This window comes from Simochromis diagramma, unplaced genomic scaffold (assembly GCF_900408965.1).
Source record: "Simochromis diagramma unplaced genomic scaffold, fSimDia1.1 OVJJ01000816.1, whole genome shotgun sequence".
NCBI lineage: Eukaryota > Metazoa > Chordata > Actinopteri > Cichliformes > Cichlidae > Simochromis > Simochromis diagramma.
The window spans coordinates 15,746,046-15,760,275 of record NW_024386908.1 but is presented as its reverse complement, the minus strand read 5'-3'; the positions used below and the strand labels follow the sequence as shown (position 1 = coordinate 15,760,275).

The 14,230-nt window shown below is 41.3% G+C and overlaps 1 protein-coding gene across 2 annotated transcripts in view; it reads right to left on the bottom strand.

Annotated features, from left to right (window-relative positions):
- Window positions 1-630: 630 nt before the first annotated feature.
- creb3l2 (cAMP responsive element binding protein 3-like 2) overlaps window positions 631-14,230 on the bottom strand; it is a 35,665-nt gene continuing 22,065 nt past the window's right edge. For both annotated transcript variants that reach the window (XM_040035678.1, XM_040035679.1), the window contains exons 2-12: window positions 10,816-11,059; window positions 10,008-10,210; window positions 9,827-9,905; window positions 9,410-9,615; window positions 8,941-9,087; window positions 8,679-8,737; window positions 8,301-8,369; window positions 5,612-5,711; window positions 5,267-5,396; window positions 3,980-4,214; window positions 631-2,702 (exon numbers count right to left, since the gene is read on the bottom strand). In XM_040035678.1, the coding sequence (XP_039891612.1) occupies window positions 2,627-2,702; window positions 3,980-4,214; window positions 5,267-5,396; window positions 5,612-5,711; window positions 8,301-8,369; window positions 8,679-8,737; window positions 8,941-9,087; window positions 9,410-9,615; window positions 9,827-9,905; window positions 10,008-10,210; window positions 10,816-11,059 (1,548 nt within the window). In that variant the 3' untranslated portion in view covers window positions 631-2,626. The remainder of the gene's footprint in view (window positions 2,703-3,979; window positions 4,215-5,266; window positions 5,397-5,611; window positions 5,712-8,300; window positions 8,370-8,678; window positions 8,738-8,940; window positions 9,088-9,409; window positions 9,616-9,826; window positions 9,906-10,007; window positions 10,211-10,815; window positions 11,060-14,230) is intronic.

Here is a 14,230-nt window from a genome sequence, read left to right as displayed (position 1 = left end):
TGTCATGAAATAACAGGGGGACAGGCCTCACCTGGTCATTAAACTGCTTGACAGTCAACTGTTCAATTATTTTTCAGCGTTTGATATGACTGTGTATAAAAATAATTGTCATTCCTAAACAATTAATGTAAAATATTTGGTTCAGATTGAATTAAAACTGAATGTCTGCACTTTATTCAAATCTTGATTATTTAATTGAAAATTCCTGGTGGTGGACAGAAAAAAACTTACTAAAACTGTATCTTTGTGCAACTCACTATGGAGCTAAATAAGTGATGATACCTTTTCTTAATTAACCCATCCATTCATTACTTTGTGTTTTATAAGTCAACTTCATTAAATCAGTAAATATTGTACAGCATACAGTAAATACTGAGTAAGTTACTGGCAATAGCCCAGAATTAGCATCAGCATCAGTCAACCAATATGTTAGTCTGGTTCTAGATTCAGTAATACGGCTGTGATCAAACTGGTCGAGGTGGTACAGAATATTTATACCATGCAAACACTTATCACAGCACACTTTCTGCAAGAGAGGTAAAACACAATGACTCTTGACTTAAAGGAATGACACCGTCGACATCAGAGACTGAAAAAGAACGAACAAATGAACACACAAACTCGTGAATATTATGCTTTTACTAAGGAAAATACTTTATTTGTTTGAAAGCATAAAGACAGAAAGGCTGGTTTTACACAGAAGCAGCGAGGAAATTCAATTTTATTTGGAAAAAAGTTCTCTGGCGTAACAAAAGGGCAGCGTGCTCATCTCGAGTCTCTGATGATCTTTCTGTTCTGGCAGTGAGAAATGTGTAAAGAGCGTCATTGAAAGCTGACAAATCCATTTCTTGATATTGACAAAGCTTCAAATGCATATTTTGGCTTTACAGTCTGTAGATTTGGTCAAAAACTGTTGTTTTTAATCCTGAGCTGTAAATTACCACGGGTTCTGGGGTTAACTTTAATTTAAAAAGCTTCTGTTACTGATTGGTATCATACAGCTGACGGCAGCAAAGCTCAGACATTTAAAACCTATGTGTAACACACTTGAGGTGGACAGTTAAGACATTTTAAAGTCACTGTAATCTGGAATTAAGCTAAACAGAAAGTCAGGACAAAGCCTGCGGCTAAGACGTCTTACGTTCATAATTTATCAACAGCACAGAGCCCAAAATAGAGTCAGAATGAATAATGGATTGGTTCACAAACTACAGATCCCAGACACATTTAGACGTTCTCATTTATTAACAACTCATATTTACAAAAATAGAAACTTTTTTTCCCCATTTCTCGAAAGAAATATTTTTGGCAAATGCTGTAAAATAGCTGTAAAAGACTCCTGGAGCTGACAGCTAAAGTGTGCAAGGCAAAAGTGTTGCAGGATTTAAGATAAAAACAAAAAAAAACATGATACAGAAACTGAATCCGTGGTTTCAACATACTTTTAAATGTCCAATCACATGCTGTTGTTTTTTTCTATTCCAATCTGATTTTACACCAAGAGTCTGATGAGATCGATACCATTCATAGCCACTTTCAGATGAGCTAAACTTTTCGAAGTATGCTAAAACCTCACTAGACAATGCTCAGCGCCAGAATGAGGCCAGCAGTGTCTAAACAGTAAATAAGAAGCAGTTAGCTTAGCTCAAGCTCAATATTAATCATGCAGGTATGACAGTGGTATCAATCATCTCAGTTAGCTCTTTGCATTTTGTGGTCAAATGGGCAAACGTGACCTATAAAGGAACAAAAATAAAATAATTTTGCAGGAAACCACGTCTCAAATATCAGCTTCTGACTGGCACACGGTGACTGTCGTACAAAAAGAACCGAAGACCAGCTAACGGGGTCCCCACGTGCCAAATATGAACGAGAATAACCCACTTCAGGTTGGGGTTGAACATTTCAGTCAGTATTTCCTTGAGGAAATAGAAAGAATGTGAGTGTAGATTGAATATATTGTTTTAACCCAGTTAAAAATGTTACACGAGTGCAGGAACCCCAAGCTAGGCCCTCGAAAAGAAAAAAAAAAGAATATATAAAAAGAGTACAATAAAAATAAAAAGACAAAACACAGTATGAACACAAACAAGTATAAAAATGGGCTGTACGCATTACTGGAATGAAATAAAAACATTTAATAGCAATAAAGAGCAATAAATTTTGAAAAAAAAAACATCAACAAAAGTGTCTATAAATATAAACGGTTCTCATCAGTGTCCTGTAAAAAGCCTCACATGTCATATTTTAATATAATTACCCCTCGAATAAATGCCACACTCTCTTTGAAATTCTCTAAGTGTGATTTTTAAACACAGTGTCTCGAGCCGGATCAATTAAAACAACTACAACTGGTAAGTTGACTCGTGAAAAACTATTCAGTGCAACTTTAGTTCAGAAATTAAGGCAACCAGTGCCCCTCTACTCTTTTTTTATTCCTACCATTACAGTGTATCTGATTAAGCAGAGATGGCATTAAAAAGAATGACCTTAAAATATCAGCAGTGGAAGCTTCTATATGAGGTTTGCTCCAGGACACTGAACCATGCTCCAGAGAGGGGTCAAAGGTCATCGTGGGGAGTAAAGGAGGAAGGATTGGGGGTTTTTTTTGGTGTGAATTTAAATCTCAGGAAGTCTCGTTGACTGTTCTCTCCAGCTCTATCACTTTACTTCTGCTCTCGTTCGTCCTCTGCTCCAGAGACCTGAGAGACACAGAACAACTGGATGAGATTCAGTTCACTACAATAAAGTCTTCTCTGTGTCAGGCTCAAAGGAAGCCAACATATAAGACGCCAAAACTCTGCTGCAAACGCTTAACCATCCAAACATACAAAGATGGACTATAACTAAGGCGGATGGGAGCCCCCGCAACAACAAACAAAAAATGTCAATTTTAACTTATATAGCACATTTCATTCTACCTAAACTCAATGTGCTTAACAGAAAATACAAGCACAAAAACCTGTGTAGGTTTTCGATGCCTTAAAGCAGTGAAAGCAGCACAATAATACATGAAAACACACACACACAGGTATTGAGTGTAGGTCTTTGTGAGCAGAAAGGCTCCGAGTCTGTTTTTGAATGTCAGCACAGATATAATTGATCTCAGGTCTGCAGGCAGCTTGTTCCAAAGAACAGGACCACAGTCACTGAAGGCCCCCTCAGCACACTTGGGTCTGATTCTAGGAACACTGAAAAGATCTGCACCTGATGACCTGAGGTGTCTGACTGGGTTATAAACAGCGCGGAGACGAAGGCCACACAACACAGCCGCACCGCTGGATTCAGACTTCTCCACTAAACTAAGATTAGTAAACAAAACTACAATAACCAAAACCCAACCTAAATATATTTAATGAACCAAAACTGGGTTAGCAGCTGAGGACTAATGACCTGGCTTTATGTCAGACTGTTGAATAATGGTGGGCGGATCGATGTTTGGCTGTGCTAACCTGCCTGGATATAGAGGCTAATGTCAATTTTAACTTATATAGCACTTTCATTCTACCTAAACTCAATGTGTTTAGGGCAGGGATAGCTCAGTAGGTAGAGTGGTTGCCCCATGATCGGAAGGTCGGGCTTCGACTCCACTGATCGGCTACCCTGAGGTACCCCTGAGCAAGGTACCGTCCCTACACACTGCTCCTCGGGCGCTGTATTAGTGGCTGCCCACTGCTTCACTGGGTGAATGGGTTAAATGCAGAGGAGTAAGATTTGTGATTAAAACAAGACTCCCAGTGTGCTCAGAGGAGGTAGTGTTAGTTATTACAGGTCATGGTTATCTGCGTTTACACGAGCATCATAATTAAAATTGTATCTATGGTAAATCTGTGAGAAAAGTGAGGTTTTAATCTTATCGAGAAAGTTAAAGTGGGTGAACTCTTTCTTTTGATCGAGTTCAGGTATTCTGTTTACTCCCAGTACCATCATCATCATCATCATCATCATCCGAGTACTCCTCATCGTGCTGTGTGTTTACCTGTGCAGGTCAAGGAGCAGGTTTTTTGACGTCTGTGTGTCGTTGCTTTTATTCCTGAAAGGTGGGTGTGTTTCCATCCTGGTGGGCTCAACCCCGAGTTTCTGCTGCTCTGAGCGGCGCCACGCTGCCATCACGACGGCTGGCGTGTCCTCCCATTGGTCGGGATATTCACCACCCAGGCCGAGGAGGTGCGGCTGTTCGTCTTCGAAAGTCGATAACAGACTCCTCGACTTAACTAAAAGTTGGGGATAAGTGCTTATTAGTGCCTAATTTTTGTGAGGAGAAAGTATGACTGTGTGGTGTCAGGAAAATCATTTTTAGTTCCACACTCACTCACACACCAGCCCACACACACTTTATAACTGTGTAGCACCACATGTTATTGTCTGCCTGGTGAAAAGACTGTGCAGCCTGTGGGTTTGTGTGTGTGAGTGTGTGTGCGTGTGGGCAGGATGGGAGAGGAAACTGAAATTGATTGTTAAGAAAATTATATCTGGTTTCTCTTACAAAAGAAAAAGTGCGTGCATGTGGGAGGAAGCAGAGAGGATGCAGTGAAAGGTCAACGCCACTAATCAGTCTCTGTAGCTGTAGGAGGCATCTGATTAGCAGCAATGTTATAATGGACCACCAAAGTTTAATAGCTGGGAACTAATGATTCATTACAATGGAAACAGCAGGGCAGGTCACTTAAGCTGAAATGACCAGGAAAGGTGACTCGAACTGTGGGTGTGTGTCCACTGTGTGTGTCCACACTCGTCTCAGCTCCACACGCATGAATATACGGCTTCAGACGGAAAATGCAAACATTTCTGTGTAATCAAAGTATCAGCGTAACCATGGTGATACTCTGCCTCTGAGAGCCGTTGGACAAATGTGCAATTGTATGTTTTTGATGGAAGCAGGAAAAAGTCGGGAACACAAAATGCCATCAACTTTTCTAAAGTTCATCTAAGGTCATCTATCTGCCCTGCCAGCAAAAAGCTGTTTAGCAAACATCTTTGAAAAACATCTGGGGTATTTATTTGTGTTCATATTTTGCGGTTTTGTTCAGTTTTATTTTGTTTTGTTTTCATGGAGAAAACCCGACTATGTCAAGTACAATATATTCATACTTTCCTCTCATATTTACATTAATATTTAACCGTCCCAACAATACTATATTTTTGCATTTACTTTAGGCATGATTAAAGCAAAGCTGTTCATCTGCTTTGCTAAATCACGCTGTAACTACGCTGAGTAAGGTGTATTAAACATGTGTATAGAGTGCGGGTTGGTGAGTGTGACTACCTGTAGCTGTGTAGGACTCTTTGACATCCAGCTGTTTGGAAGCGAGGCCCGTTTCAGTGATGGTGGAGGGTGGCGTAAAGCTGCTGGGATAAAAACTCCCCGAAAACAACGCGAAACACAACACAACCACCTACAGAGAGACAAACACAAAGAGAAGAAGAAGGAGAAGGGTGGAGAGAGGGGAGGGAGAGGCAAATAAATTATGAATCACACATAATGCTACGCTGCTAATGAACGATGGGAGCAGATGTTTCTAATTCAATATTTTAATCAATGTTTCATCAGCACAACCTCTGTTAATACACACACACACACACACACACACACACACACACACACACGTACCATTAAGCATGATGATGTCTGGGTGCCAACCATCCTGCAGGACTTGGAAACTTTTCCTGCCACGGCTGCCTGGAGAGACTGCAGCTGCTGCAGGAGAGACCTGAGGAGAAACACACACACACACACACAGAGGTTACACACACACACCTGAGTGCATCGTGCATGCTTTTTTCACCATATAGACAATCTGCATTTAATGTATCGCGTAAAGAGAGTGCAAACCATTACAGCTTAGCACAATAAAACACCTGCCTCACTTTACATTTCCTCCGACTCATTTTTGAACTCGGTGACCACAAAACACACCGACTCCTGGCTTAGAGTTGTTTGTGGGTCTGTGATCTGTGTGTCAACGCTGAAGACTGCCTCGAACATTTTCTCAGTTTTGTCAAAGTGCTGGAAACGGCGTTCGCACCACGGGACACCAAAGTATGAGCCCAGTTTCTAAAGCCTCTCTTTACAAAGTGCTAAGAGGGTTAGCCATACAAAAAAACCAACAACTACACAATGTGTCTAAGCTAGAACTCGTGACCAGAAACCAACAATAGAGCTAAAAACACACAACATAATACCTGACACGGCTAACCCAGTTAACCTCGATCCTTTAAATCTGTTGGTTTTCTATGATTATTTTTAAATTTCCTACCTTGATGTTTTTTGTCAGCTGTTTCTGTCTCTACACTCAGTGTAAGTGTAACTGAATGTAAGTGTGAAATGAAAGCAAACAGCTTAGAACGCACTGAGATGACACGATCCATGAGATATTTTTAAAAGAAAGCTTAAAATGTAATTTCTCAGGGGAGAAAGGATCAGCTTATCATTTCAGACATACAGTGTCTATTCATTGAACAACCTTTCTCCACATTTTTTTTAACTTTTGTTTCTTTATTAATTTTTTAACATGCAAAGACATTGTTAGTTGTTATGTGTGTGCTGATTTGTTCTGTTTTGTTTAGAAAAACAAAAAAACATTGTTGTAATCTGAACAGGTTTGCAGACTCTTCTGTACTGCCATCTCCAGGACTGAAAAATGAAGCCACTGTGGAAGCATCAGAAAGCTGCAGTTCCTCATCTGGCCACTTGAGGCCAACTTCCAAAGTGAGTCAGATCCCATAGACTTACACGTTAAAATGTCCATTTTACAGTAGTAATAAGCATGTTTTACAATTTGGGGTTCAACTGATAGTCTCCCTCCCCCACCCCCATCCCCATTCATTACCCCCACCATAAGTGCATGGTGGTGTTTTTATTTTATAAATATTATTTATCCAGATATTGGCTGCTGTGATTGACAGATAGGGGGAGCTGTAGTTGTGTACCGGGCCTCATATTTGCTAATCGGAGTTGCTTAACTGTACCATTCTTCTTTGTTTGTGTTGTTTGAGGTTTTTTGAAAGAATTGCCTTAATGGCACTAAAAACAACAAGGTGGCAAGCTTCAAAATACAGAGTACAAACCCACTGGGTGACTTCATGGTGGCTTCCATCTTTTATATACAGTCTATAAAAGTTGTGCAAACTCATTGAATTGTGCGCGCACACATTCTGCATGTTAATGTGAATGATATCGCAGTAAATTACATCAGCATCCATATTATAAAATCCAGAATTTGCACTTTAGTGAAGAATCTGCTGTTTATTTTTGCACAAGTCAAACATTTTTCTGAAATTTTGCTTTCTCGTTTGCTTCATTAAATAAGGAACTGAGCTTAACGACAACATAAGCTGGCTGTCCAGGTGTCCCAGAATAAAAAACACACACACACCACGCATGCAACTGGTTCATTAAGTTTTTGACACTGACAGCAAAGCCCACTTTAACCACTGAGTGCAAAACAAGCCCCAGAACAGCTGTGTTCCAGGCAGCTATACTTAACACAGTGCACTCAGTGGGTGCACGCACGGTTCATCCATGCATAACGAGAGCAAACAGCGCTGTCTATCCGATGCAGGATGAGCTTTTCACATTAAAATAGCCTCATGATTATGCATGGATGCAAAATTGCAGCTGAACACATCCACGGGGAGCTTTTGATTCAGCTCTATTTGCAAATAATAAAAGCGAGTCAGTGTTTCCCCACTCATTCTCCGTGCTTTTCTCAGCTGCACTGCGTGAAATAAAAACAGATGCCTTTAGAGATTCACAAAGACAGAGGGAGAGGGGAAAAAAAGCCAAATCCCCAAGGATGTGTTAAATCCAGCACGCGCCCAGGGAGGGACATTTTTAGGTGTGAACCCGTCCTCCCTCATGACTTTCCTGGTGTTTTGATTGTCACCATCCCAGAGTCTTTATGACACACTTGTCATCGCCTCTGTCGCTCACTCATCTGTGTCGCCACTGACAGAGGCTGAATCTGTAAAGAGCCCAAATAACTGGACTACCACCTCAGTTATCCTTTTGTTTTTGTGCTCGCGTTCTCTAATTCAGAAAAATTCCTCGTTGGAACTGCTGGAAGTGCTTCATGAAGACAGTTTACTTACCTACCTTAGGCCAAAAGAGGAGGGAGAATTTGATGTTTGACCAATAGGGGCAATTTAAAAGCATCTTGCAGGAAATAATTAACTTCTATGTGGTAATTTTATATTTTTATGTAGTTTCAGAAGTTAAGGGTCTAAAATGGGTCCGTTACTGTGCATTAAATCAATCCTATACGAGGTTAAGACTGTGAGTCCGTGTGTGCTGCTCTTACTTGTTTGTACACTCCAGAGTCTCCACTTTCCTGCGCAGCTCGCTGTTTTCGTTGGAGCAGGTCTCCACCCTGTGGTCAGACAGCAGTACTGCAGGGTCAGTGACTGAACGCTGTTCATTCATCAGCACCACTTTCTCCCTGTTCTGACTCTAGCGTGATTTATTTGTGGTTTAAGAACAGCTGCTTTCACTCTGCACACCTCGGTAATGCCGAGATTCACTCTGATGATGTTTGAATGCGGATACTTTAGATGACCTAGCATTTTTTCTAAAAGGGGACACTAAAGTTTATGCAGCATTAATAGCTGTTTGCTATTTGTAGTGATCCTGACATTGTTTTTCACATGATAAGAAGAAAGAGGAAAAAAGAAGGACTTACTTCTTCTCCAGAGCATCCATGTACTCCTTCTTCTTCCTGCGACTCTCTTGAGCTGAAATCTGAGAGATGGTGAAGGAAACAGAATCAGAAAAAGTAGAAAAATCAGAAATTCGCCTGACATGACAAATATTTTCTTGTTTTTTTTTTAACTATTTTGTTCTAACTTGCAGTAAACATATTCCTAGTCTTTTAGACTCTTTACGGATGATCACGGATGCTTGCTCAGATCATCCAAAACACAAACTGTGCTCTACATCGGCACCTTGTTCTTGATCTTCCTGCGGATCTTCTTAAGTGCCTTCTCCTCAGCTTTGGTGAGCGGGAGTTTGTTGGGAACAGGGTAACCTTCGGCCACCAGCGTGCGGCGCTCTTCCTCGGTCAGGATCAGCGGCCCAGAACCCTGCAGTTTCTACAGGAAACAACAGATAAACGTAAACATTGTTTACAACTTTGTAAAGAGGGAGGATGTCTAAAAAATGCTTGTGAATTTTACACTATAACTTCTTTTTTGGCACGATAGTCTGCACATATACATTAGGTTGTAGAAGGGATGTGAAAGGAGTGGAAAAGGTGGAAAGTCCAGTAATATTCATGGATTGCAGAGCAAAAGCAGCAGGAAAATTATGCAAAAAAACCCCAGTTATTTTATTTACATCAGCTGGAAACACGTTACTCTGCTATTCTGCTCTCTTTGAGGTTTGATGGGCTTTTAAAATTTCCTTTAATCTTACATGAGGAGCGGTGAGCAGAGGCGAGTTGGAGAGGGAGGACGAAGCACCTCGTGGTGGCACCTTCAGGCCAGCCTGGGATGGAGGGGGGCTGGTGGGGGATGTGGGGCAGGAGAGGCCAGGCAGGGCGTGAACGGGGCTTTGGCTGCCCTCTGAGTCACTGCTGTGGGAACTCGGGGGAGTGGGAGGCATCTGTAGAGACTCCAGACCTAAAACACAGCGGCTGGATTGTTAGCTATTCATTCAGTCTCAGAGAAAACAGAGAAAAATTATAAAAATTTAAATTTAGAAACCATTTTTGATGCTCAGGGGTTTTCAAACTCAGCTGTGAGGTATTTAAACAAATCACCAGCAGGGGTCCTCGTAGCACACCATTACAGAAGTGCAACAAGTGGAAAGAGAGGAGAGGAAAGAACTGACCTTTTGGTGAGAGATTGAGGAACTGGTCCACTTCATGAGGCTCCAGTTTAATTTTAGGGCTGATTTTCTCCTCCTTTATCTTCAAACAGAGGAAAAGAGAAACAGGAGGTGTTAAAATGTTACAAACATTAAAAAGAAGAAGAAAAGAGCACAAATATCTGATTTAACCATCGTTTCTCACCTTGATGACTTTGCTCTGGTTCACTGTGACCTGAACCGAGGTGGCAGCAGGGGCCAGGGCCGAACCCTCGGACGTTTGGGCCCCCTCACTGGTGGCCAGAGAGAGGGAGAGCGTGGGGAGCAGGGAGGGAGTCTCACACAGGAGGCTCTCAATGGCTTCCTCCTGCTCCATAGGCCACTCGGCTGAATCGCCATCGGACTCAGCTGCAGAGGAGGCAAAGTGTGCTCCTGTTAGTGCTCTTTACCAATGAGATTAGATTAGATTAAGGTTTATCTACCACTGCACACAATAATACCAACACTTACCAACAACAGTAGCAGAGCAGCTCCATAAATATTACGGTAACGGGTAACAAATACTGGTTTATAGAGCATTAATGCTTCATTAGCAATCTTAACTTTTGAGTTTTAACTTTTGTTTAAAGTCCTTTCACAATAAAAGCTATAAAAGCCTTGATAAAGCAGATTTAGTGGTAAGATGCTGTTTGACTGTTTTCTGTCTTTTATTCTTTCTTCTTCTGATTCTGGTCTGATTCTCAGTGTGATGACGTGAGAATCAAAGCAGGGATTTTACATCACGAGCCACATATTTTGAGTTTAAGTGGGCCAGACCAGTGAGACTCCACTTTCTCCCAGTGAAGTTCATTTTAACTACACTTTCAATCCCAGCGATATGATTTGTATCAAAAAATAAAAAGTCTTTAAAACCAACAGCTGTGATTAATAATCACTGTGAGCTTGAGGACAAGCACCCCGGTGCTTTTGATTGGTTGTCCTTTAAAGCCACAATCTTTGTGTTGGCATCTCACCTGCTTCACTGCCGTGCTCTCCGGTCAGGTGCGACAGGGGTGACTGGGGTCGGCTGTCGCCGCACAGCGAGTAGCTATGCTCAGCGGTGATGTGGGGCGGAAGAGGGGAAGACGGGGACAGGTCGGCGTCGTCGTCTCCCTCCATGGACTCCACCGAGTCTCTCCCCCCGGACAGGAAGGGGTCGCTGAGCAGCTGACCCAACAAAGCATCCTGGGAGAGGTCGTCCAGCAGCTCGGAGAAGTGCTGCAGGGAGGAGAAATAAAGCACTATGAATTTTCAGAGGATGTTTAATTTGAACTCCTGTCACAGACATGCAGGAGGAATCAGACAGATAATTACATAAAGCCACATCGTCGGGAGCCTACGACCGTCAGTCTGTAATTACAGACTATTAAACTCTTTATTGGCACCTTGCCTTGAGGTTTCCCTCAGCTCTCCCTCAGAGAAGACTAAAGCAGCCAATCAAATACTCAAACCTCTCCCCCACTAATCACAGCTTCTCTTTCAGTGTGTGTTTGATTCTCAGTGTGGTGACACATTTACCAAACACATACAGAAGTTTGCAGACAAGCCCTCTTCCTCCCAGCCTTTGATCCCCCATCATCACATTCCTTATCTCTTAGGCAGGTGAGCATGTGTAGATCTCCCCCCTGTGATTGGCTGTTATGACTTTAATAAACAAAAGGCAGCCAAAGCAAAGTATGCTGGAGATTAGGCCTTCCTCTGCTCCTCTCAGCATGCAGAAAACATGCAGACTAGACCTCCAAGTTCAACAGTTTTGGTCCCCAAGACAAAGGAAAACAGAACATTGATGTCTTATCCTATCAGATAAACCCAAACATACTCAGTTTAAAGCAATAAACAGTAGATAAAACCATGAAGTCCTCACTTTGCAGTCGCTATTATACAACAACTGTTGTATAATGTTTCTAGAAAAACCACCAACCAGTTTATATCCGGTCTGTCCAGAAACACTACATGTACATGTATGAAGGGATAATTGAAGCAATTTAAGAGAAATGGACGTCGATGCCAAGAAGCCACAAACTTTAAAAGGTGGATATCAAACATTAGTGTCACCGATTCAAAAGTGAAATACAATCACAATGTTCTGTTCTGAAGTTATTATACAATGTAGTTAAAGTGTTTTTGCAGAACATTTGCAGAACGTCATAATGTCGTTCGTTTCTGAGTCGGTGCCAGGATTCAGAAAACATCATTCGTCCTGCTACAGCAGTCGCCGGCATGGAGGCAGTTATCGTTTCAGCCAAACTAAACTGTGAAATAAGATAAAACTGCATTACTTTCATTCAATATAAAATAAAGTAACTGGTAATAAAGTTACGGTAAGTCTGTTTGAATATAGTCTACCCTTGGTGCCTCTGTTTTGTTCCGCACTGAGCTCGGCTGGAAAAGCTCCCTCCTCCCCTCAGTTCTGCAGCACACTTACAGTGATATTCATCCACGCTCTACCCTTACTCACTCACTCATAAATAAAAGCTATTTAAAGCAGTTTAATCTGGAAATAATCTTGTGTTTTTTAAGGTCTCCCATCCCCTGTCACAGTTATTGAGCCGGGCTATGAAAGCAGGCAGGCCTGATTTATATATGTTAGCAAAACACTTATTCAATGCATAAAAATTGCTAAGAGGAAATTAACAAACAAAGATTATGAAAAAATATAGGCCATTACTTTTATCATGTGTGCAGTTTTTCGTCCTTTTTAGATTTATTTATTAACTCGTCATATTCAGTTTGGGGAAAAAACTGGCAAAAAACATAAGTACCCGAGTAGGTGGGTAACTCTTTTCCTCTTGTGTTGCCTCCCGTGGGTAACGCTTGTTTCTCTTTTCTTTTCTGGAATTGGCACTAGGAGTACACCGGCATGTACAAACATGTGATTTATTTTGACAAACACGTCTTTTTCTTACTTTTAAATCCTAAATCCCCTGCAGTTTTGTCACTGATGAACTTCCGTACATGTTTATCTCCTTGTGGTGTTACTGTCTGCTACGCTTTCTATTTGAGATGTTTTATCGCTCTTATATATTATCGTATCATTCTTTTAAGAAACAGAAATGATGTACAGTTACCCTCAGGGATCGCATACATTTCAAACTCAAAGCTAAACTTTTCCAGCCCTGTCCTCGCTTGAACTCGCTGCTTCAAAAACATTTGTGATGCAACATCAAGTTCTGCTGGGACACAAAATAAGAAGCAGGTTTCCAATTGCAGTTTCAGCTACATGGGACTCGGCCAGTGTGAGAGAAGAAAACCATTTAAATTAGAGACACGTGAAGAGCAAGACGAGGAAAACAACCTATTACGACACCGATGGTTTGGACAAACTGTTATAAAACAACAAAACAGACAACAAAAAAAGATGTATACATGAATGAGAAGAGGGATAAAGAGAGAGTGAAATCAAGATGCAGGAAACGAGGAAAGAGGAGGAAGGTGGACGACCAAATGCCAAGCATGCGGCTTCGATTACAGTCTGAGAAAGAGAGAGCTTAACTTCTAGCATTTTCTCCCACATGCACAAACGCAGAGGCTTGAGGACGGCCCTTATAGGGCAGCATACAGAGGTCATTTCACTGTGTGTGTGTGTGTGTGTGTGCGTGTGTAATGCAAACAGCGACAGCACACCGTGAATCTATTCAAGAGGGAAGACAAATATTTACACATTTATACACCCGTGGGCTCTATTTTAACCTCCAGAACAGCGCATATACGTGGAAATAACCCATTATATCAACATATATTACTATGTATGTATGTGTGTGTGTGTGTGTGTGTGTGTGTGTGTGTGTGTGTGTGTGCATGTGTGTGTGTGAGAGAGAGAGAGAGAGAGAGAGAGAGAGAGAGAACGTGAACAACCGAGCACACTGTAGACAAACATTTACAGCTTTACCCTCATTCCAGCATCTCCTGGCAGCAGCAGCAGCATTACCAAGAGGCATCTTATTACTTTAAACCATTTTAAACAAGTAAACACATAAAACACTGACAGATCTGGGTGTTAATTACAGTAATAATAGTCATTTTAAATATAAATAATAATGATAACGCTACAGTTCAAAGACTATCCTCATTTCTATTTACAGCGATTTATATTTGGCGGTATGACTTTGTTCTGGGACCTCCCTGTCCTTGTATACCACGAGCAAGCAGCGAGAGTCAGAGTGTAAAAGCAGGCATCGCTGACAACATACATGACTTTGATAGAGTCAGAAAAACATGAAAAGAAAGATCTGGGGTTGAAGGTGGGTTGAAAAGTGGCTTGCAGATGCACAGCAACTGTAGTGAGGCTATATCTGCTGAACCAAGATTCCTAAAACATAGAAATTAAACTGTTAAAAATATTTTAGATTTGTATAGATTTTAGGATTATCATACTAAGAATTTTGACGA